General features: G+C 41.6%; 1 protein-coding gene across 2 annotated transcripts in view; it reads left to right on the top strand.

Moving 5' to 3' along the window:
- Window positions 1-25,249, top strand: part of e2f6 (E2F transcription factor 6) — a 40,307-nt gene extending 15,058 nt beyond the window's left edge. For both annotated transcript variants that reach the window (XM_060917849.1, XM_060917850.1), the window contains 7 exons: window positions 8,032-8,183; window positions 12,654-12,706; window positions 12,870-13,074; window positions 18,736-18,891; window positions 22,429-22,543; window positions 24,448-24,607; window positions 24,700-25,249. In XM_060917849.1, the coding sequence (XP_060773832.1) occupies window positions 8,032-8,183; window positions 12,654-12,706; window positions 12,870-13,074; window positions 18,736-18,891; window positions 22,429-22,543; window positions 24,448-24,607; window positions 24,700-24,737 (879 nt within the window). In that variant the 3' untranslated portion in view covers window positions 24,738-25,249. The remainder of the gene's footprint in view (window positions 1-8,031; window positions 8,184-12,653; window positions 12,707-12,869; window positions 13,075-18,735; window positions 18,892-22,428; window positions 22,544-24,447; window positions 24,608-24,699) is intronic.
- Window positions 25,250-26,084: the final 835 nt, after the last annotated feature.

Raw genomic sequence — 26,084 nt, 5'->3', positions numbered from 1 at the left:
TTGTCAGCTGTCTTTAACTGGGGCGGGACATGACTGAATGGGTGTTTCTGATTTGTCAGCTGTCCGCTCCAATATCGGCAGCTTCAAAACGATTGATTTTTATATTTTTTAACCGACAACCAAAAAAAATTAACCGGTTGACGTTGATTCGGTCAACCACCGGTCAAACGGTCATCGGTTAACATCCCTAGTCTCAATGCATCTCGTTTACGGCCATTGCTTTGACGTATGGACTGATGTATTACATAGTATATTTCAAACACTCATAACTTGCTATAGCAGCGACAAAATAGCTGTCAGAAATGCATTCCGATATTTAATAAAATGGGAGAATTTTGCTGATAAATTTGCCTTCAGTTCCCCTTTAAGCTTATTGCTATGACGGTGTGGTTTTGGATCTGGACCAACGTTACGCTGAGCCGGATTGTGTGTTCAATGGAAGCTTTTTGTATTGACAGTGAAACTGAAAATGCACAGCTGACTTTATGCAAAAGTTGCTTGAATATATAAAATATTACACGCGCACAGGCTCTAGGTTTTATCACTTGTAAGCCTTTGGGCTGTTGATTGATGCATCAGGGTTCTCACGGGTCATGGAATTTCTGGAATATCATGGAAATTTCAAGTCCATTCCAAACATGGAAAGTTGGGGGATTTGGTCATGTTTTGGGTCGAGTCATAGGATATCAGAGAATTGTTTGTTGCATAAGTCATTATATGTAAATATGAAGTAATTTACAAGCAGAAGGGTTTCTTGTGAAATATTATCAAATGTACCTTTCTAGAAAAAAAAAATCGTATCTGGCAAAACTTTAGGATCCTCTAGGCACATTTATGCTGTGTTCACACTTGTACCGGTACGAAAGTGGTATAACTGTATCGATACAAAGTATAGCGGTACAGTTTAGTGCATCTGTCCACACTAGCGAGAAATGTTTGCGGTTTTCTTTCACGGTAGTTGAAATGTGCGTGCGCGAAATGTTTCCATGGTTACCGAGTAACTTCCTTCCGAGAATATGGCGGATGAAACAACGTGTGTGTGTGCTTTTTGTTGTCAATGTACAGTCTGTGTTTCTGGTGGTCATTTATTCAGTCGAATCGTATAAAACGCGCGAGGCAGTTGAGAAAGAAACAAACGAATCTCCGTTTTTCACTATTTTATTCAGCGAAGACATCGATTGAGGTGTGTGAGACTTTGCGCATGCGCATTATATTTGTATCGATACAGAACCGCTTCATCTGTCCACACTACAGCGAAGCGCTACTGTACCGGTACGAAACCCATACATTTGTGGATTTCGTACCGATACGGTTATACTGCTACAGTACCGGTATAGTTGCTAGTGTGGACAGGTATTGCGGTACGAAAGTAGTTTCGTATCGGTACAAAATCCCTAGTGTGGACAGGGTATTAGGCTTCAGTTGCCCTCAGAGACATCATGGACTTTCTTGGAAGACGTAATACCTACAGGATGACTGAAAGGGTCAACGACCCTCCTTAAGCCTAGGTCACAACCAGACGTACGATTTTTTGGCCGTGTGATATTTTTATCTATTTATTTATTTATTTATTTTTTGCGTTTCCCAAGTCGCTGCTTTTTTTTTTTTTGGTTCATGGAGAAAGACGCACATTGGCCGTAAGTTTGTCTTGCAACCTGAAAAAAAAAAACGTAAGCGCCCGTAGAGTTTGTTTGACATGACAAAGAACCTCTGCGGCTCGAAAATCAGCACGTCACACGCACGCCCTCCATGCGTTTCTTGCGTTTTTTGCACGTAGACCGGCCATAGAAGCACGTACAGCCAGTTGTGACCGAGGCTTTAGGGTTGCTTTTGGTCCACTAGAGGATAAATACCTGGATCTCCTTACTAGTCAGGCACAACTGAAGCAGCCTTTCGGATGAGAGATGAAACATCTTCAAGAATTTCAAGCAAGTCCAGTTGCCGCCTTTAGCACCAACAGTAGGATTCATGACCTGCTAAAGTATTTGGTGTACTACCGTGTAGTTTCTTAAGTCATAAAATGTATCCTTGACTTGCAAGTGACGTCAAGGCAAAATAGAAACCCGGATGTCGGCCATGTTGGTGGAGATACAAACGTGGGGTCAAGCGACATTCCATCCAAAACAGTCACAGGTGCTTTTGTTTTTTCCACTGCTTTAAGCGTTCTTTTAGCGCTGCCATATCCTTGTGCTGTGTATGGTTGCAGTCACAACCGGACTCGTGACCGTGGCACGTTCTGATTTTTTAGAATTCCATCCGTGATTCGGAAAGCGGGCGAGGAATCTGAGGCTTAGTACGGAGAGGAGACGAGACGAGCACGGCTGAACAACGTCGGCAGGGCTGATCTAACAGAGGCTAAAACCAAAACCGCTCACGTTTGCAGCAATCATTTTATCTCGGGTGAGATTCAAAAGCTTTCTCGATATCATCATGGAAGAATTTTATTTCGTGTTGCTAGAATTTTGCTATAAAATGAGCGTTCTCTTGTCGTGGTTCACTCGGTCGTTGGTATAATTTTAACACGTGTATTAACATTTCGCTTCTAGGAGCGCCAGCAAAATTATACGATAGAAACAATCCAGACTGGGCACCCACTCAGAAAACGGGCTAGGTTTCGTCCAAGGTCGGACTCGATTCTTCGGCAGCCAAACCAGATAGAACGCAATACCTGGGTACTCGATGGTCAGTAGAAGCGTCTTATCTTCAGAAAAGTCTGACTTTTTTTTGAAATAATACGGGTCAAAACCACACATCTATCTTGTCTTTGTATCGAATCTTCGCTCGATCGTTCAAATCGTGGTAATAGCGAGAATTCAGCATTGTTTACAGACACGCTTTCAGTGGCTGCCATCCTAGTTGCTTTGTATATCCACCACAGGCCTAGAAATTAATTTTTTTTTTTTTTTTTCGCCAGCCAGCCAGACTAGTTACCTTCCACAGTAACTAGCCAAACAGAAAATCAACTAGCCAAAATTTGTTCATGTATGAATTTTACTTCTGTCAAAAATAACACAAGAGAGTAGTTACCATTGTTCATGACTAATGTGCATTTATTTCAAGACCCGAGTATTTTGATACTGTTGTTAAATACATAAATGAGAACACAGAGCACCATCATATAATATCAACAAATAATAATATATTGGAAAACTTGGCAACTTGGTGTATGAGTATTGAAAACAAATACACTTACTATGACTATAGCACCCGAAATATGTCCAACATGTTTTCTGTATTTAACCATTTATGAGAGAGAAAGCATTAGGAGCTTCATATTGACTAGGAATCAACTTGAAGAAAAATTAATTATTCCATAAAAATCGTATCGCAGCCAAGGCCTACCCTGCTCCCACATTTGCTTAGAAGTCCTTTGTCGGTTCTCCTTCTTGTACGCTTTATCGGCGGCCTTTTTCTCCTCTTCAGACCGAGGTCGCTTTGTCCCCGTCTCTGGCGGTTTCTGTACGCCTTTCAGAAAATTCCACATCGCAACGTAGCTTTGGCAGATGTAGATGTAAACATGTGTTTAAATGGGGCGATAATGTGGCCACATCTATTTAATTTGATAACGTGATGTGGCAGCGGGGGCGTGGCCAAGCAGCGGTCCGTGAATGGAGGGCAGAATCAGGGAAGGTAAGTGGTGGAATCCTTGCACCTGATGGGGATTAACCTGTGTTTGTGTGTCTTCCCCAGTGACTGCGCCCTTTAAAAGGAGAGCAGAGAAAGGGAGCTCTCTCTCCCCAACCAGAACACGTGTGTGTGCGGGGCTGGGAAATGATAAAAGGCTGAAAAGCTACCAATAAATAGTTAATTGAGAACTCAGTTCTGGCCTGCCGTGCTTCTGTGCTCCACCCACCTGGTCCAATACTACACGTGATTACCACGATATTCAACGAGATGCATTATATGCATGCACAGTAGTGAAAAAACCGACAGCCTGACTTGTACACGATATGATTCAGAATTCTTTGGTATTTTCCGTCCTGCCGATAAACACATCGATTAACACAGACACGGCACACGCTTAATATGTGGCGGCTTAAGTTGACGGTGTGTCTGAATCTTCGCTTCATATACTTTTTTTTTTCCAACTAGCCAGCCGGGCTGGCTAGTGACAGGAATTACCCGCCAAATGACAAATTAAGTTGCCTTGGCAACCAGACCACCACGAATTTCGAGCCCTGCACCATCATGGCAGACACTCATGACGTAGCACATTTTGATCACGTGGTTGCAAGTCTTCTATAAATGTGACGCACAAGGTGACCTGCTGCAGACAGAAAGCACGAGTTGTAAATCATGGAGAGCTGTCGTCCATTTTACTGTCTAAGATATCGGCCCACTCGGCACAGCCTTTACGTTCCTTCTCAGGCCATTGGCTGACGTTTTTTCCACTGACCCCACTCTTCAACAGGCTGACTTGCATTGCCCCGTGTCCATTATCGCAATCGGTATCGCTAGTATCACTGTCATGGTTTTGGTTTTGCCTCCCCTAGTCCTAACATATACAATACAGGGATGAGAATTTTCCGCCGATCGGTGGATTTCCGACTTTTTCAGACCAAAATGATCGTTTTTGAGCATGCGCACGCAACATTAAGGTCTGCATCACGCATCTTAGAATGTGCGCGCGCGAGGGAGACTGTGTGCTTGTTCATGTAGCGCATGCCAGACAAAGAGCATCCTGATTGGGTTACTCAGCAAAATAAGCCAATCAGCTTTCAGTGTGGGCGGGCTTTTATCTCTTTTCTCGAGGACCGGAGTTTTCAGCTGAGTCAGTGCAGCCTACAGGATCGGCATGGCAGAGAGAGAGCGCGCGCCAAAAACCAAAGTACAAAACCCACTTCAGCTCAGATTACACAAAAGAATATCCCTATCTAATAATAATAATATCCCTGTCTAATAATATCCCTATCTAATAATATCCCTGTCTAATAATAATAATATCCGTCTAATAATAATAATATCCCTGTCTAATAATATCCCTGTCTAATAATATCCCTGTCTAATAATAATAATATCCGTCTAATAATAATAATAATATCCCTGTCTAATAATAATAATAATATCCCTGTCTAATAATAATAATATCCCTGTCTAATAATAATATCCCTGTCTAATAATAATAATAATAATAATAATCTCCCTGTCTAATAATAATATCCCTGTCTAATAATATCCCTGTCTAATAATAATAATAATATCCCTGTCTAATAATAATAATATCCCTGTCTAATAATAATAATATCCCTGTCTAATAATAATAATAATAATAATAATAATAATCTCCCTGTCTAATAATAATATCCCTGTCTAATAATATCCCTGTCTAATAATAATAATAATCTCCCTGTCTAATAATAATAATAATAATAATAATATCCCTGTCTAATAATAATAATATCCCTGTCTAATAATAATAATATCCCTGTCTAATAATAATAATAATATCCCTGTCTAATAATAATAATATCCCTGTCTAATAATAATAATAATATCCCTGTCTAATAATAATATCCCTGTCTAATAATAATAATAATAATATCCCTGTCTAATAATAATAATAATAATAATAATATCCCTGTCATAATAATAATAATAATAATATCCCTGTCTAATAATAATATCCCTGTCTAATAATAATAATAATAATAATAATAATATCCCTGTCTAATAATAATATCCCTGTCTAATAATAATAATAATAATAATAATATCCCTGTCTAATAATAATAATAATATCCCTGTCTAATAATAATAATAATAATAATAATAATAATAATAATATCCTTGCCTGTCTAATAATAATATCCCTGCCTGTCTAATAAGGGAGAAAATAAATAGCCAAAAATCATTAGCCCATGGGCCCCGCCCCCCTGGGCCATGGGCCCCGCCCTGGTTTTTTTCAGACTTTTTAAATATTTTTCATTCTCATCCCTGACAATAGGATTGAATCTCCTTGTTCAGGCACATTTTTCCATGTTTGCACAGAAAGGAAAAAAAAATTATAGAAAACTTCTGATTTGGTGGTTGTGTGTTACTGCAGTAAACAGTGTGTCTGTATTGCAGCCTGTATACGGCATTTCTTAAACTGGAAGCGATCAGAAAATACTAGTAAGCTACGTCACAAGCAGATATCTGGTTTCGGTGCAGATGGCCGTGCCCAGGGAAGCCTTTTCTGAGCAGTATTACAGCTTTTAAAATGGATAAATTTTAGTTTTATTTTGAATTAAAAAGTGCAGGGGACACATGAGGGTGCTTGATGTGATCGGCGATTGAAGCATGGACCAATGGCTTTGTTTGATTTTAATTCCGTTGAAATAAAAGTGACCTCTTGAGTGACCTATGATTTTAAAGATGTTGATTTTTCACAGATGTGTATGTATAAAAGCTGATGTTGTATTGATTTTGCTCACCTTTCGAGATGGTGCATGGGTTCCCAACCATGGTCCTGCACAAGGTGGTGCTTTCCCTGCTCCCAGCACACTAACAATCAGCTACTTGACAGCCCTCCCTTAGGTGACATGGGTGTGTTCAAGCAGGAGAACGCAACTCCTCCAGGACCAAGCCATAGTGTTAGTGCACCTAGTGGTCAAAATGGGAACTGCAACTGACGCTTTGACATGGCTTCACAGACCTGAGAGATGCCTGGAGCCCACTTTCACATTTAGACACAACAATTTACCCGATTCACAATGATTTGTCCCATGATTTTTTTTGGGGGGGGAATCTTATTTCCAAAAACCAATTTATGTTCCTATTCTGTATCAGCATAAATATTCCTTTTGTTAAATAAAAAAAAAAAACTTCTGTTTCATTTTCTTTATAACCAAAAATAATTTTGTAAAGGTTGGAGTAAAATATAGTCTATATTAACTAAAATATATAACTTTTTTATTAAGAGGAATAATACATTATTTTTAAATAACCTAAACTTAATAACAAATAGGCCTTAAACTTTTATGAACATTTTGTACTACCTCCAACTGCTTCTCTTTTCTTTAGCTTTTGGCATTAAAGGTAGACTGCCTTTCAGATTTTAAGTCTAGGTCATGAAAATAATTTTTTTCTGACACCCAGTTATTTTGTTTAGTGGACTGAAAGCTACTGAATTTGAATCGCAGACTTCCAATTTTATTTATTTTTTCCCCCCAATAGAACAATGAATGAATTTAGAGCCATGTGGCCCTAAATTCTCCGCTATGTTTTCCTGCTTCACCGTGACCCAGTTCAAGATACCGCGTCATGCATGACGTGGTGGGCTTTCCCTGTTTGTGCACAGCATCGTGGGATACAAATTTCAAACAGGAGAGAAAAATGAAGGACGTGAGTGCGAATGAAACGTGAAAGGCCGACTACAGTAACAGAAAGCGAGGAGAAAAGACGTTATGTTATATACGAAGGAAAGGAAACGCAGGACCAAACTAATAAATATCGGCGGTCAGCGAGCACCTTGGTGTGTGTGATCAGCTGTTCGTTTAGCGACAGAATGCTGGAACTGTCAGTGCACGCTCAAAGGTAAACCTGTAATGCAACACTGTGGATGCCAGCTGCCGTAAAACCCAAAAGGAGGTAAACCTGTGCATGCGTGCACGGACTTCCTCTGTCTGCTTGACTGCGCGAAACAAGCGATTTCATGCACATTATTTACTCTGGATTTTTTTTTTTGTGAGATGTTCCAGAAATAAACACATCACAATGACCAAATTTCAGAGGGAACTAAAATTTCACTGCTTTTATGAAATCGAAAAGCCGTATAGCTTTAAAGCTGTGTAACTTCCACCTACAGTGAAGTCATGTGCATTCTTGTATTGTACACAACACCCTCTGCTGTCTAAACAATGCAATTACAGCTAGGAAAAACTTTACGCAGTCTTTTTTTTTTTTTTTTTTTTACACTGATTCAAAGGTCATAAATTTGTATCATGATCTATCGTAACACGATATATGATTACATGCCTAATCATGTCAGTATTGTGTGGTGATAGCAGTTTCGTGAATCTAATAGGCTTATTTTTTTTTAAACCCCTGTAGACTGAAATTCCACCAGATGAGGAGGAGAACGAAGATGTTCAGATGTATGATGATGTTGTTGGAGATGAGGAGGAATATGAAGACTCTGATTATGCAGAGGAAGAGCCAATGAACATGGATGAGGAAGCTGAGAGGGAGTGGCTGGCAAGACTGTAAGTTATGGCTTGTCTTATGTTTTGTAACGTGATGTACAGTCAAGCTGGAAAGTTTGCACACCCCTTTCACCTTCTCCACACTTTACGTTACGGACTTATTGTACAATAGATTGAGTTAATTTGTCAAATTCTACACAAAGTAGCCCATAAAGATACAATGAAAGCAGGTTTTTAGAAAATATCCAGTTTTACTGTGACAAATGGGTTATTTAGGGGTTATGTATCTGTACACGCCCTTACCCTAATATTTGGTTGATACACCTTTGGCAGCAATTACAGCTTCAAGGTATCTTGGGAAAGAAGCTATGAGCTTGGCACACTTGTTTCTGGACATTTTTGCCCATTCCTCTTGGCATATCCTTGCAAGCTCCGTCAGGCTGGATGGGGAGCATCGGTACACAGCCAATTTTCAGCTCCTTCCACAGGCGTTCAATTGGATTCAGGTCTGGGCTCTGGCTGGGCCACTCAAGGACATTCACAGACTTTCTCTGAAGCCACTCCTTTGTTCTCTTGGCTGTGTGCTTCAGGTCGTTGTCATGTTGGAAGGTAAACCTTCGCCCCAGTCTGAGGTCCAGAGCGCTCTGGAGCAGGTTTTCTTCAAGGGTCTCTGTGTACTTGGCTGCATTCATCTTTCCCTCTATCAGGACTAGTCGCCCCATTCCCGCTGCTGAAAAACATCCCCACGTCATGATGCTGCCACCACCATGCTTCACTGTAGGGATGACATTAGCCAGGTGGTGAGTGGTGCTTGGTTTCCTCCAGATGTGACGCTTGGTATTCAGGCCAGAAAGTTCAATTTTGGTTTCATCAGACCAGAGATTCTTGTTTCCCATGGTTTGAGACTCCTCTAGGGGCCTTTTGGCAAACTCCAAGCGGGCGATCATGTGCCTTTTACTAAGGAGTGGCTTCTGTCTGGCCACTCTACCATCAAGGCCTGATTTGTGGAGTGCTGCCTGGATGGTTGATCTTCTGAAAGGTTCTCCCATCTCTACAAGAATATGCTGGAGCTCTGTCAGAGTGACCCTCGGGTTCCTGCTCACCTCCCTGGCCAAGGCCCGTCTTCCCCGATCGTGCAGTTTGCAGGGCTCGACGTTAACGGTTGTCCGCTTATCCGGGACAAGTGATCCTTTATGTCGGACAAGTTCATCGTCTCGGTTACTTGTCCGATCGGACAACTGCCAAAATACGCCGATATTCGGGTTACATATCAAATTTATCAGTTTATTCACATGATTTCCGAAGCATCTCACTCGACATATAGATAGTTTTCACTGACGTCACGGCATTCTGGGGAACGCCCCCCAGCCGCCATCTTGGAGGGCAAACAAAACGGACCATCGCCACTACTGGCTACATTATCTCGGACGAATTTATGAAGTTATATAGTCAGTTTTCTAAAATAAAGATCAATGTCGGCAAAATCAAGCAAACAGAAGTATATAGATACACATCTCACGGTATGCAGCCAAACTGGCCTTGATTGGGGGAATTGACCCCTACGAAGTGGACAAAGATGCATTTTCAAGTGACTATGCAGGGCTGCCAAAGCCTGAAACTGCCAAAGCCTGCTCCAAAGCCTGAAACTGACTTCATCAAACTTTAAAGGCTGTCTGATATATACAACTTTATATATTCACAGCGCGCCTTTTGGCGGATGCCGCCTGAATCGCGCAGATCCGATTATTATTATTATTTTTTTAGGGGGGGCGTTGGAGTGTCTGATTATAATTTCAAAGTAAATTCTGTATTAAAATTACTAAATAAACAAATCCGTTACAGTCCATGAAACAGGAAGTATAAGGATGAGAAAAAAACAGTTTAAATCGGGAAGCTGCGCACCGCTCAGGACTACATAATAGACCTAAAATGTTTTTCAAAAATGACCCTTGCGTGAGTGAAGTGACAAGTTTCAAATAGAAACGTGACAAACGAGCGATATTAAGTGTACATTACAATGTAAACGTACACTCAGCGGTTCCAGTTAGGCATTCTCCAGAGATTGTTCACATGATGTTTTGGTTTCCAAAAACAAACTTAAACACAACTGATTGTTTATTTAAACAACTTGCCACTTATAAAATGATCGGGCAGACTTTGCTGTGTTTGGAAGGCTGATAATCCTTGTGGTTGATTCTCGCAAGCCATAGATTTCTCCTTTGTATGCTGAGTTTCTTTGTTTGCTCGCCTTCGTGCTCCCGTACAGTGGGAATTCCATAAAAGCTCCGCTTGACTTCATCATCTGACCTATTACGACAGCCGTGAATACAACAAGTTTGCACCATTTGCTAGCTTTAAATAAATGTAAATAATATATAAATGTAACTCGCGCGCTACAATGTGTGCTCAGTGACCCGTACAGTAAGCTAGCCCTCCAAGATGGCCGCCACCAGGGAATCCCCGACTCTGTGACGTCATGTGAAAACTATCTATTGCTTTGACGAATCGCCAGATGTTTCTCTTCGGAAAGAGCGATGTGTGCATGCACATACCGCTTTGTGTATTTGAGCTGAAAAGTAAACGGTCGTTTACCAGACCCTCCAGGATTTCGCGATGTTGCGATTTGCAACATCAACGCAAATTCAACCAATCCCCGTGAAATCAGGGCGGTGTTGGATATAATTGTAATCACCGCAACTTTCCCGCAAATTTGACCAATCGTTGGCGTCGTCTTGTGACGTCGACAAACTACCTTCCGCCTTACTTCCGTGTATACGTTCAAGAGAAGCAGCATGTGCGAGTCAGTGTTTATGTAGGCTTAAATTCTGTTACTGAAAGTGTGTTATGTTTACAGTGAAGGACTGTGTGCACTTTACATTATTTTTTACTTAATACAAGAAATTAATGGATGCCAACATTTTTGCCAAAATGGAATTTTATTTTCCATTGTTTAGGCAGCTTCAGCATCATACTGTGAGATTCTGTTCAAATTGGTTTTTTTTTTTTTTCTTCTATGAAGCCTGAGCCATTTATTTTATTAGTTTATAATTATTGTTTAATTTAGTCTTCAGGAGAGACTGCCTGCACACAGTACTAGTATTAAGGTTTTTTTTTTTTTTCTTACATGAAAGCTGAGGCATTTATATTATATTTGAAGGTAACTTCATGTTGTGCTGTGAGGTTCTCTGCACTTTAACTTTTGAACCAACAGGTGCATTTGGATAAGTAAAGCCTATTTTTCTGCATTTTTGTAGTCCTGGTAATCTTTTATATTGGTAAAGATGTTTATAGGACCATTTCTCAGTGTCTGTTTTTTTTTTTTATCAATAGTTTTTCAGTAATAACTTAATATTTAACATATCAGCCAATTTTAATCACAAAAAGAGGAAATTGCAACTTTCACTTCCTCCCGCAATGTAATCTCAACAAAAACCTAAAAAACACCGCAACTTTCATCGCAACCATTAAATACCATACAGGAGCCACAATGAATAATTAGACAACAATTAATCAGTGGAGGATATATGTATATTCAAAGTTAATAATTTAAAAATGAAAAATATATAATTTTAATTTTCTGGTTTTCAATTTCTCATAAATTAATGATTGATTGGAGTCCAGTTTTTTTCTGCAGTGAATAGATTTTTGTGTTAAACTAATTTCACCAGAATTACTTTATTACAAATAGTTTATTTGTGGTGTGGGTTTTGTTTTGTTTTTTTTTTTCTCAAATTTTTCTTTGGACAAGTCAACTTCACATTCGGACAAGTAAATTTCCTTTCAACTTGCCCGACAGGACAAGTGGTTTCAAAAGTTAATGTAGAGCCCTAGAACTTTGGCCTGGTGACCAGGTCTAGGAAGACTGTTGGTGGTAGTTCCAAGAGTCGTCTTCCATTTATGAATGATGGTGGCCACTGTGTTCTCTGGGACCTGTAAAGCTGCAGCAATTTTTCTGTACGCTTCTCCAGATCTCTGCCTTGACACAATCCTGTTTCTGAGGTCTGCAGATAATTCCTTTGACCCCATGGCTTGGAGTTTGCTCTGACATGCACCGTCAACTGTGGGACCTTCATATAGGCAGGTGTTGGCAATCCCCAATCATGTCCAATCAATTGAATTTACCACAGGTGGACTCCAATTAAGCTTTAGAAACATCCTTAAGCAGTATCAGTGGAAACAAAATGCACCTCAGCTCACTTTTGGGTGTCATATCAAAGGGTGCGCACACTTGTGTAGATAGGATATTTTACATTTTGTTTTTTTTTTAAATAAATTAGCACATGTCAAAAAGCCTGCTTTCAGTTTGATTTTGTGACAAAAACTGAACTCGGTCTATTGTAGAATAAGTCTGTAATGTAATAGAACGTGGAGAGAAGGTGAAAGGGGTGTACAGACTTTCCGGCTTGACTGTAGTTGTGAGCAAACGTCACATCAAACTCCCTGTGTAGGACGCCGATTTGTGAAATCGGAAAGTATATTGTTGACAGTTGTCTTTTTCTTATTTTAGTAATCTGCTTTCCATTTTTCCAGCCAGGAAAATCTTGAAACATCCACAGAAAAGAAATCTGTTTCTGCAATAAAGGGTACGATTTTGGGATTCTATGACTTAAAGCACTTGAGAAATTAAGTTGACAACAACTTAAGTGTCTGCTGCTTTTGACCAATAGTGATTTGCTTAATTGGTTAGATAAACGTGTCGTGATCGAGGTGAACGTGTTTATCGGTGTGTTTTATCCTGTTTCTCAGCCACCACTCCTCGCTCTGAGGTAACGCTTGGACGCCTCACCAAGCGCTTCATGGATCTGCTCCACTCAGCTCCGGGAGGAATTCTCGACCTCAACGAGGCCACGCGAAAACTAGGCACACGCAAAAGGCGGGTCTACGACATCACCAATGTCCTCAACGGTATTAAACTCATCACAAAGAAGTCAAAAAGCAAGATCCAGTGGGTGTAAGTACAGGCTGAGGCACAATGTAGTGTAACGTTATATTCCAGGCATCCTGGCTTTTGGGAGGAGTTGGATCTCGGGTTTACGTTTCTGGAGGAGTTTAGTATTCAGCCACGTGGCTGCTGAAAGTGTGGGAAAAAATAAACTACTGTCAGTTTAATGGCTTCGTCACAAAATGACAATAAAATACTGAGAAACTAAGATACCAAAAATAGTCATATACATCTAACAAAGAAACCACATGGAGAGGCGTGACTGGGGGGAACGCAACTTTTTCATCCCAGTTGCGACCTAACCCCTTCTTATTAAAAGGATAAGATGCTTTATTTATTTATTTTATTTATTTATTTTTTTTTTCACGGTCCGGTTTCCATCAAATCCTGTGCGCTGATTGGCTGGCGAGCGGGTCCGTATCCTACGGTACGGACCCCGGTCACGGACCTCCAGCGACTCGCTCGTTCACAACAACAAACCTAGCAATTTTTGCCAACATTTATTTTCACATTTCTCAGGAGAATAGCATTAATTTTACATCATGGATAGTGATGGTGTTCACAGCGGAAGCGAGTTTTACTGTGCTGAGGAAGACAAAACGAAAAAACATTGCAGGAGAAAGCTAAAAACCTGAAACTGTTGTTCACGCAGAGCAAAAACATGGCTGAATCCTGAATAATAATTTTTATTTAAAATAGATGTAAGAAGCTGATCATATAAAATATTCAAAAAATATAATGTTGCACGTGTTAGATAAAAACAACATAAATTATTCCTCAATTAGTTTAAAACATAAAAAAAAAAAAAATTACAAAACCTCAGCTCTGGCAGAAAGTAATCTAAAATCGTCCACTGTTTCATCGGTTGTTTTCTGAAAACATTTCAGGAGAAAGCTAAAAACCCGTAACTGTTGCTAACGCCGAGCAAAAACATGGCTGAATCCTGAATGACTCAATTTTGTATAAATAGGGGACTACATAGGCGGCAAAATAGTACACTTGTATACCGAGGAGGAAGCCATTTACATTACAGCCGTGAATGAGGATTCAAAATGGCGGCTCGGCTCGGGTTTCCCTTTCGGGCGCTCTTGTTTTGTTAGGATTTGGTAAAGAAAAAAAATAAATGTATTATTTACCAGCTTAAAGTGCATATTCTGGACCAATTTTTTTTATATGAAAGTATGTCCCTTTACACACTCATCCAGAAGGGTAATTTTGCACAAGGCCATCTGTCTACAGCAGAAAAAAATAAAATAAGTAAACGCGTCTGGAAAAATCCCAAGGGAGTCTGGAGCCAGATTCGTGACGTCACCTGCGGAAGCGCCAGCAGGCTGCGTGAGCTTGCGCGGTTTCAGTGCACAGCCTGTGTAGACCAAGCGCTCCCATTTCTCTCTCATTGTCCGGTCTTTTGGGAAACGATGAGTACTAATCCCGTCAAGATTGGTGTTGCTACACCCTCCTACGACACATCTGTTAACCATTTTAATAATTACGCGATAACGTTGAAGAAATTTGCAGAAAACCACCAGGTCGTTTTCTCATAAACAAACCAGCGCTGACGTAGGATTCAGAAGGAGGCGTCCCGCACGCGACGTCACGAAAATCAATGTTTCCCGGGAAATCCAAATGCCAAGTTTTTTCAGAGGAGGACCAATTCGCCTCAAATGGCTTGATTTCAACTGAAATTTTCTGGTATTGTACAAGGTAAAAAAAATTGCACAAAATGTGACCGATGTTTGACCAAAGTTTAAAGGGGTACCAAATATAATATATACAGTTGCTGATGTGACAAAGTAACGTATTCTATCAAATTTATATACTAGAAAACAACTAGAGATGCACCGATACCACATTTGTGAAAAACGATACGAGTATGAGTACTATCATTTCAGTACTTGCCGATACCGAGTACTACCGATACTGTTGATGTTATTAAAATATAGGCTACCTACATATCTATAGTCTAACACCCGCAGGCCGCCGCAATGTTCGCAACCACCCACTACAACTCTGCGCACTGACATTCAGTACCCAGCAGAGGGAGACAACTAGTCATGAACGAGTGTATAGAGAAGAAGACTCAGCCGTTACAACCAAACGCAACATCGCGTCCCGTGCTCATGGAGCTCCATACCTGTAGATGGGACGTCAATTTCCTTGGTCTTAGCGCTGCCCTCAACTGAAACAAGTTGGAAAACTCAATCAGCCATTTCTTAAAGCTCTCTCTCTCTCTCACTCTTCACTCTTAAACTCTCCCGGTTGGACTCGTACTTAAAAACTCTGCCAGTTGGATTCACCTATACAAAAATCCAATTTTCATTTGTTTGTTAGTGAGTAGCCTGTCCTACAAAACCCTTACCTAGGCGAATAGCCAACATTAAAAAAGGACAACGTTGGGGATCTTAGCGTAGGCCTATCTGCGTATGGCAGCGAAAGGGAGTGGAGTGTGGAGAGATGTTTAAAATGACAGTGTTGGGGAAAGATGTTGTGACGGCACTGTTTCATGACTACGCAAACACATCGTCATGGAAAAATGGGTTGTTGTCGAACAATTTTTTTTTTTTTTTTTTTTTGTCTTCTGACGAAATTAGCCTACGCTCAATGCTTGAGATTTACAATTTTTTTCCTAGGAGAGGCTTTTTTTTCCTCGAACGGACGCTGGCAAAAGGCGCTTCACGGAACACTATCGGCGCATGGTATAGCCTATCATATTATGCTCAAGCCTGAGCTCAACAATGCTTCAGTTTTTTTTTCTCTCTCGAATGGAACAAAAAGCGCTGCGGGGAACATTGGTATCGGCGCATGGGATCGGCACTGGTATCGGTTCATGGTATCGGCAACTGTTTGACAAGTACGAGTATGAGTATATTAGTGGAGTATCGGGGCCGATGCCGATGCCAGTATCGGTGCATGCTTAAAAACAACTAAATATCTTGGTAATTGTAAATATAATAGTCGGTACGCTAAACGGCACAAGAGTCGCCATTTTTAAAAGACCGTGACGTCAGCCCTACCCACTGCACTAGGAGAGAAGCGTGTAATCATGGCGTCGGGCGCATCAAGTGAAAGCGACAGCTCTGTTGAATCATACGAAGAGATCCCGCAAGACACACTGCAAGCAGGCTATGGCTTAGAAGGGTACCAGTTTGAACCTAGGAGAGGTACTCTCGACTCTGGTGATGACGAAAGAAGAGAAGAAAGCTCGAACTCGCTTGGTGTTTTTCAGCGGAAACAAGTGAAAAGACACGTCTGGAGGATCGTTATGCTTTCCATCGGTCCCGTTATTACACCCGAAAGCAACACACTGTGGCATTGTGTAGCCGATCACTTACAATTCATCCTACTTTCCGATTCACACGTGCTAGTCCCAACCTCAATGAGCCAACACAACTGGGCACATACATACGTCATGAGTGTTACGCAGAGAAAATGAACGTGCATTCTGATCGGATAAAATTAATATCATGGCGGGCTGTTCAAACTGCGGAAATAGTTTGCTCGAGCTACTTTCAAAACACTATAACTTTCCAACCTTAGAACAAAAAACTTTTGTCAGTCTTGAATAAGGTTCGTTAATGTGTGTTTTATTGTTATATTTATACACTAAGTAACTTTAAAAACGCACATTGATAAAACTTGCTGAATTGAATTCGTGCTGAGTTTATCTCAAGAAGAAAAGAAATAGATCACAATGGAAAAATAACTTCGTTCCGCCCGAATAAGTTCCAAATCTGTGCTCAAATCAGAATTTAAGGGAGTTGTACTCAATAACGTACAATATGACTCGGGTAGTCAATGACATGGACAGGCTTTAATTTTCAAACAAATTTTGCATACACTGTACACACACAATCTTGCCTATAAATACCCGGGGGAAATGATGGGAAAATTGTCATTATTGAAGATGCCATGCCTAAGCCAAAATCAACATGAACAGGCCATCGGGATGTTGCGTGCCGGAAGTACACAGACAGAGGTCGCCCGGCACTTCGGTGTTCATCATTCGACCATTTCCCGTTTGAGTCAGCGTTACAGACAGACAGGGAGCACCAGGGATCGTCCACGCCCTGGTCAGCCTCGAGTCACGACGCCAGTTCAGGATCAGCACATCAGGCTAGCTCACCTCCGTGACAGATTCCTGACACCCTCAGTCACTGCTGCTGAGACCCCTGGACGACACAGACCCAGAATCTCCAGCATGACGGTCCGAACATGGACCAGCTGTCACTTTGAATTTTTTTTTTATTGTGAATTAATTATTGAGTTTGACAATGAATGTCTTTTATCGATGTTTCAAGATGTGTGTGCATTACATACAATATCATAAATTTCAAATATATGCATGGATCTAAAGTGATATCGTGTTGAATTCCATTGTGTGGTTTTAAAGTTACTTAGTATCAGGGATGTGATTTTTCCGCGAATTCGCAGAATTCTGCTTTTTTCACCTCAAAACTTGAAGAAAATTTTTTTTTCCGGATTTTTTTTTTTTCCCTCATCCACATTCGTCTCCTATTCGTTCCGACTTTGTTTGAAAGATGGCAGCCTCGGATTTGCATCTTTACGCCTCGATCACGGAGGCTGCCATCTTTCAACTCTTTGTACATAAGCTCGCTTCAAACAGCTATCTAACAAGTGCGTTCATTGGTTGTTACAGAGCGATGAGCCAATCACGTACCTCGTTTCATCTCAATGACGTAAATGACGTAATTATGTCAATGAGATGAAATGAGGTACGTGATTGGCTCATCGCTCTGTAACAACCAATGAACGCGCTTGTTAGATAGCTGTACGTAAGCTCGCTTCAAACAAAGAGTTGAAAGACGGCAGCCTCCGTGATCGAGCGTAAAGATGCAAATCGAGTTAAAGAAATCGACAGAATAGTGAAAAAAAAAAAAAGTTCCGCTGGGAATGGTTGGAGAAAAACCGCGGCTCGCCTCGGGGCGAATTACGTCACAAGGCGCGGGGCTAGCGGGCCCTGCTCGCGCTGGTTCTTTGGGGTGTGCGCGTGAGCGAGTGCGCGTGAGAGTTGCATGTTGACCATTATATTGGCTTGAATTTGTTAATCATGACAAGTTTTTTCTTGTGTTTGCTTGCCATTTTAGTACAATTTTTAAGTCAGAAAACCCCAGAACCCAGGAGCTTCGGGGGGCTTCCCCCCTTGTCCCCCCACCAGGCCGCTGCCCTGGACCAGCTGGGGGCCTGCGGCCCCCAGACCCCCGGCTAAAATTTTCAGATAATTTCACCAGCCCCAAATCACATCCCTGTAGTATATATTGCCCTCTGTTCCCCTTTAATATAAAATAGGAGAATTACATTGATCTTGCTCCTGAATTTACCCGTGATGTGCACTTTAAGGTCGGTTTGTATGGTGAAATACCGTGACCTCGGCCTTGAGTACTTTCAAGACCTCGGTCACGGTATTTCACGATGCGGCCCTCCTAGCTGGTAAATAACATCTATTGAAAAAATACTACTGGGAGACGGGAAAATGTATACATCGTAAATTCGATATTTCCTGACCATCAGTGTCTGAAAACTCTTGTTTAAGATGCAAAAGCAATGAACAATTCCTGAACAAAAGGTTCTTACTTTCTTACATCTAATAAGAGTATGGCATTTGACTGTTTTATTCCTTTTTTTTTTTTTTTTTTTTTTTTTGAGACACAGGGGTCCATCACCAATTAGCTGTTTCAAAGGCCAGTGGAAAACCAAGATGAAGAATGAGCTGCTAAACCTGAAGACGATGGAGGAGTCTCTGGATTGGCTCATTAAAGACTGTGCCCAGCAGCTGTTTGCCCTGACAGACCTCGCAGAAAACGCTAAATATCCTCAAGTGCCTGGAGTGCAGCAGGAGACTTCTTTATTTCGCTAAGCGATGAGTCCAAACAGAACCGTGTTGATTTGTCTAAGAGTCTAATAGAACTCTGTTGAATTCAAGATGAATGAGATCGTTCTGAACAGCTCAGGGGTCCGGAGTTTGAGTGATCAGCACTGTAGCTAGAAGAACATGGCATTGGGCCATTATTAAAAAATGTTCTGTTTCCGGTCCACCGGCCGGGTGAGTGCCGTTTGTGCGGTTGGAATTTTTTTTTTTTTTTTTTAACACCGGGTTTTTCAACTTTTTTTTTTTCGGGTTCGTAAATCTAAAATCGAACTTGACATTTCCGCATTCCCAGGGCTTTCCACTAAGGCTCATACTAGCCAGCCATGACAAATAAAGGCCTCTGCATGCTCGTGCGACAAGGCTTTCGCAGGTAGCTTTTCGCAGACAGTTGTAATTTATTGTTGAGCGGGGAGTAATAGGCGTGCGCGATGTTATTCACCGCCACAATGCAAGGGGGCGCGAAGTCGCTAGGAGTAGTTGGTGGGTGTGGTTAGTGGAGTGTTTATCCTCCGGTTACTTAATGACTAGAACTTTTTTTTTTTTATAATGACTAGAACTGGAGTCGTATAGATGTCCGTACTTCCTCAATCAACCGCTCTTCGTGCTGCTCCATCTTCGCTCGTGTTTTTAAAAATGCCAGTCGTGAAAACAAACCAAACCGGGAAAGTAGGGAAGCGGAAGTGCGTGTACAGCGGGTAGACTGGACCAATCAGAGCCCTCTTGTCTGCGAGGCTTCTGCGGTGGTCACAATTTTTGGGAGGTGCGCGCAGAGCGTCTGCGAAGGTGGGGGGGCTACGCAGACACTGTCTGCAACACTGTCTGCGAGGACTGGGTTGTCAGCATAGATTGGCCTTAAGTAGCCAGCCCGGGGGGGTAAACACAAAATAAACTCCTGTGCATGCAGTTCCCAGGATTAAATGTATTTTCCACAGACCATGTATTTATTCACTTTACAAAGTACAAAGTAAAATGGCAGTAAATCTTCTTTCTTTTCTTGCGTATTGCATCATGAGGCGTTCCTGGCTTGTAAATCTCTTATTTTCAGTGCATGACACATTCACGCAACTGAGCATGCTATGAATTAACAACGACAACGGTCTGCAGTGGTGGCTACACAATTAAAAACACAGCCAACATTTCTCCATTTGTGTATGAAAATACACTCCAACCACTCAGTTTGGGTTCATTTACAACCAACGGTGTCTTTTGATGCCAGCACGTAATTGAACGAGAGACGACTGGTTTACCGGAGACAAAATAAGCGTTATATCTCTGCTTCTGTTCCCTCCGACAACCCCGACACACTACTGCCTCCACCGAGTGCACGCGCACTCTGAACTGAATCTGCTCTGCACATGCGCCGTGCGGCACAAAAAAATGGCAGCCACCATAAAGGAAGCAGATCCGGAGTTTTAAATTTTGCTTAAGTGTGAAATCGCAAAATGGTATTCTAGCGAACAACAAAATAGTAAAGATTCAGAAAAACAAATCATTCAGTGATCATTTTAATAGTGTAATTTCATCCGAACTAGGCCTAACGGTCGGTTTAGAACTACAAAAAAGTCTGTGTGTTGGACATTTTAAGTACCTTTGTAAAAGTTTTTTGCAAATGTTGCAGTCAGCATTTAAAATGCTAAATTAGTTTTTGTACAAGTTTCAGTTGATTTAAACCGTCATTTTATTAAATGTCTGCTTTTGTAATAAAGTACTGAAAGAAAAAGCAAACACAGCATTGCGATTTCTTATCCATCCATATATATATATATATATATATATATATATATATATATATATATATATATATATAAAAATAAATCCCTCCTTCCCGACTGAATTTTTTTTTTTTGCTCACCCGGTGGACAGGAAACGGATTTTTTTTTTTTTTAAGGATGGCCTTGTGTCTGCGGTTTACATTAAAAGACTCAACATGAAGCTGTTCTGGGAAAAATCTCATCCCTATTTGATTAATTTTCTATAAAAGTAACATTCTGAAGTGTTTTTTCTTACTTCCTTTCTTATACCACAGCAATTTGTGACCAGTTAGGGACCTGTCCTACTTCTTAGCCATTTGTAGTTACACTTAATGTTTGAGTAACGTCCACAAGATAAATTAGTTGTTATACCAACTATAGTCAGTTCAGAGTCCGTTCCTCACTTTTTCTCTTAAAGCTAGACGGCCTTTCGATTTCAAAAAATCAGTGAAATTTAGTTCGTTCTGAAATTTGGTCATTGTGATGTGTTTATTTCTGTAATATCTCAAAACGGGCCATTCTGTGGCTGGATAGTTATTTAATTTGAGCGGATTAAAGCAAACGTGCATGAAATCGCTCGCTTCGCGCAGTCAGACAGAGGAAGTCCGTGTGCGCATGCGCAGGTTTATCATCTTTTGGGTTTTACAGCAGCTGGCATCCACAGTGTTGCATTACTGCCATCTACAGGTTTACCTTTGAGCGTGCACTGACCGTTCCATCATTCTGTCGCTAAACGAACAGCTGATCACACCGAGGTGCTCGCTGAGCGCCGATATTTATTAGTTTGGTCCTCTGTTTCCTTCCTGTCGCATATAACATAACATCTCGCTTTCCGTTACTGTAGTCGGTCTTTCACACACTCGCGTCCTCCATTTTTCTCTCCTGTTTCAAATTTGTATCCCAGAATGTCTTGTGCGAATGGGGAAAGCCCACCACGTCATGCATGACGTAGTATCTTGTATTGTGTCATGGTAAAGCAGGAAATATATCGGAGAATTTAGGGCCACATGGCCCTAAATTCATTAATAGTTCTATTATTTAAAAAAAAATCCTAATAAAATTGGAAGTCTGTGATTCGAATTCAGTAGCTTTCAGTCCACTAAACAAAAATAATTGGGTGTCAGGGAAAGTTATTTTATGACCTGCACTTAAATTCTGAAAGGCAGTCTAGCTTTAATCAGAGAGTAAACAGTACAGGAGATTTTCGCTAAGTGTTAAATACACGTCTCCTTATGGAAAGTTGAACCAGATCAGTGATGATTTCTTTAACGTTGGATTTGCATTATTTTTACATCGTCTCAGGGTTAGTTGTTACTACAGAAACAATTTTAGGAATTAGATTGAATACTTTTTAATTCAAGTTTGATGTTTGAAGCAAGAAGGCTAAATTCAAGTCGTTTGATCAGATCAGATTTTGTCTCTTCTTTTGTTTCCAGTCTCACTTCATCTCTCGACTTAATGATTTAACGTTCTTTGGTCTTTTCAGACGTCAGACAAGCAGGACCTGTCGTTCAGGGGAAACGGCCTGAATATTTACAGGGCCGATTTGCTTCTTTGAAGGAATAAGTGACTTCTAGTATAACAAACGTTCCTTTGTCTCAGAACAGCAATAAGCTAGAAATTAAAAGACCTATTTGAGAGAGAACTGTATCGCCTATCTCAAAGGAACAGTAATGCATTCTTATCACAGCAGATTTTCCACATTGACCTTAACTGCAATTTCACCTCCGCTTACGTGACGTACGAAGACATCTGTCAGCTCGCTGCCTTCCAGGATCAGACTGTGATCGCAATCAAAGCTCCTGAGGAGACCAAGCTGGAGGTCCCTACACCCACTGAGGTAACATCTTTCAGAGAAACGGAAAGCTCTTTGACGTTTTTGACTGTCGACTCGAGTTCTGAAAATTGCAGACGTACCTGAACTGAAACATTTTCACTTTTGTTTGTATCAAGGGTGATTACCTCCAAAAATGGGCGTGATCATGATTATTTGCTCGCCGAGGGCGGCGTCCACCAGGGGGCGAGGTGGTGTTTTCAGTCGGGTTGCTGTGCTTGTTCGCGACATTACGGGAAAACGGCTGGACCGACGTTCGTGAAACTTTCAGGATAGATGGCCGTTCGTCTCAAATAGAACCTCCAACATTTTGAGGCTCATCTGGTCAAGGTCACCAATGCCTCTTCCACCAAAGCAGTTCCAGGGCTGGTTTGGGGCCGGTGCTGGTTCACAACTCGTTCAACTTGCGAGCCAGCTGAGAACCAGTTTGCTTTTCCATAGCTCACGGTGCTAAGGGAAGCCACGTCAGTTACGTCACTGTATACGTCAGTTACGTCGCTACGTTTGCATAAACCTTGGTGCGAATATTGAAGCAAAAACAACACAGAAGAAGCAGCAGCAACAACAATAATAATAATGGATGACTAAGAGTTTGTACAGCTGCGGCTTCTCGTCGCTTAAAAATGGCGATCTTTCACGGTCTTGTTATTGTTGTTGGTCTTAACTCCGCCCCGCTGACGTAAGCGGTTCTTTCCTCTGGCCCAGCAGAGAGTTGGTGCTAGCCTGGAACCGCTTTTTCTGGCCCCAGAGCCAGTTCTTTGTCAGTGGAAACAGAAAACCCGGTTCCAAACTAAGCACTGGCCCCGAACCAGCCCTGGAACTGCTTTGGTGGAAAAGGGGCATGTAAGGATCTCGTTGGTTCCTGATGTGGGCAAATGTTCCACAAAACGCACACAAAAATAAATCTAATTATTGACGTTTTTGAAGGCAATATTTTTCCGAGCGGTGGCACGGTGGTGTAGTGGTTAGCGCTGTCGCCTCACAGCAAGAAGGTCCTGGGTTCGAGCCCCGGGGCTGGCGAGGGCCTTTCTGTGTGGAGTTTGCATGTTCTCCCCGTGTCCGCGTGGGTTTCCTCCGGGTGCTCCGGTTTCCCCCACAGTCCAAAGACATGCAGGTTAGGTTAACTGGTGACTCTAAATTGACCGTAGGTGTGAATGTGAGTGTGAATGGTTGTCTGTGTCTATGTGTCAGCCCTGTGATGACCTGGCGACTTGTCCAGGGTGTACCCCGCCTTTCGCCCGTAGTCAGCTGGGATAGGCTCCAGCTTGCCTGCGACCCTGTAGAAGGATGAAGCGGCTAGAGATGATGAGATGATATGAGATTTTTCCGAGCTGAACTTCCTGTATTTATACTGGGGCTTTGTGCTCTGCATTTGTAACTGCAATATAAATTGGAGTAGCGCTTACATGTATATCACTTACAGTATGTTGCATCTTTGTCTCTATTTTGTCTATACAAAGAAATATAAACTTACCCTTTACGAAATGACCTGCACATACTGGTACATATTTGTAGCTGGTCTTTTATATCGGATCTGTTCAGGTTTGCAAGCCGCTGTCTGTCGTCTACGGGTTAGATCTTCCATTTGGGGTCTTTCTCGCACTTTAACAGCGGGTAAACCAAACAATCCGACTCCAGCGTTAGCAGAAATGTTCGAGCAGCCGATAACTGCGCAAGTTTGCGGCGTTTCCTATTCAGGTACTTGTTACTACACGTGTTATTCCATAAAGACGGCGGACACGGCTAAATCAGAGAGGGTCATGGGAAGTGTGACCGGTCGATTGTCTCGGTCCTTATAAAGAAAGGCTGGCTGTTCACCAAATGCACGCACATCATCGATTTATTCATGACAACTGGATTTGGGTTATGGCAGTACTGATAACCTTGTATCTTCACTTTACCTGCATCAGGAGTGCATTAAGATCCACCTGAAGGGCTCCAGGGGTCCCATCCACGTGTTGACGTGTGAAACGAGCGCCTCAGACGCAAGCGCGCAGCCCGAGCAGCTCAAAAACGGCCGTTTCCTTACACTGGAGGAGAGCAGGATAGAAACCACACCACTCCTCACAGGTTACACGCTCACTGTGATTGGGTTTATTTAAGTGTCCTGCACCTCAAGTGGAGAAACGAGTCATGATTTATGTCCTTCTGTTTTCCTGCAGATCTCCCGACCGTTTCTTCTGCTGTCCGGAGCGCATAAGGTTAAAAAAAAAAAAGTTTATCTGTGGAACGGTCGAAACTGTGTCTCAGGATTGCACCGATTCTCTGCTGCAGCCCAACTGCTGTTCATCTCCAGGAGAGTTTATTTGGGGACCTGCTGCTGTAAAAATGTGAAATATGTTGATAGGACCACAGATGTATAAGCTTTATTTTTTTATATGCATTACTCAAGCGTTTTCAAAACTGCACATTTTTTGTTTTTCTTTGTACTAATAGGGATGTAAATTCCTCTGAGGAAATATAGTAACGATATGAAAATGTATAAATACGAGCAACTGGTTGTGTACAGTGTGATTACTACATGAGAAAATTAACGTTTCAGCCGCATTTGACACATTTTGATTGCAGTTTCAAGCATTACAAATTAATTCTTCAGTCGTGTTCATCGTAATGAGGAATTTTTTTTTTTTGAGGATTTCCTAAGCAGAATATGATCATGTTTTTTGTTACTTTGTGTTTAAATTCAGAAAATAAAATCAACGATGTGAAATATTTTAATGACTGTGTGGTATTGGAGATACATGACATGAGATCCAGCTGTGATGTAAATGTAGAGTTGTACGGACAGCAAACGAACAAAATGCTCTTTATGAGCAATAAAAGTTTAGATATTTGGCCTCTGCATGCTCTTGCGACAAGGCTTTCGCAGATAGCTTTTCGCAGACAGTTGTAATTTATCGTTGAGCGGGGAGTAATAGGCGTGCGCGATGTTATTCACCGCCACAACGCAAGGGGGCGCGAAGTCGCTAGGAGTAGTTGGTGGGTGTGGTTATTGGAGTGTTTATCCTCCGGTTACTTATAATGACTAGAACTGGAGTCGTATAGATGTCCGTACTTCCTCACTTCCTCGATCAACCGCTCTTCGTGCTGCTCCATCTTCGCTCGTGTTTTTAAAAATGGCGGTCGTGAAAACAAAACAAACCGGGAAAGTAGGGAAGCGGAAGTGCGTGTACAGCGGATGTAGAGTGGACCAATCGGAGCGAGTCTGCGGGGCTTCTGCGGTGGTCACAATTTTTGGGAGGTGCGCGCAGAGCGTCTGCGAAGGTGGGGGGGCTAAGCAGACACTGTCTGCGACGCTATCTGCGAGGACTGGGTTGTCAGCATAAATTGGCCTTTAGTATCAACTGAATTTTAACGAAAGTACTAAATGATCCGTACTCAAGACATTAAATCACTGGAGTTGGATTACTGTCAACAAACAGAAGCTTCATTCTTGAACTCCGTTTATTTAAATACAGGTAGTCGTCAACTTACGACCGTCTAGTTACGACTGGCAAGTGTTTCCCACCTGAGCTAGCTAAGCGTACAACAGTTTCCGCCCCAGCTC

Source organism: Neoarius graeffei, chromosome 3 (assembly GCF_027579695.1).
Source record: "Neoarius graeffei isolate fNeoGra1 chromosome 3, fNeoGra1.pri, whole genome shotgun sequence".
In the NCBI taxonomy this organism is placed as follows: domain Eukaryota; kingdom Metazoa; phylum Chordata; class Actinopteri; order Siluriformes; family Ariidae; genus Neoarius; species Neoarius graeffei.
This window is presented reverse-complemented; position numbering and strand designations above follow the sequence as displayed.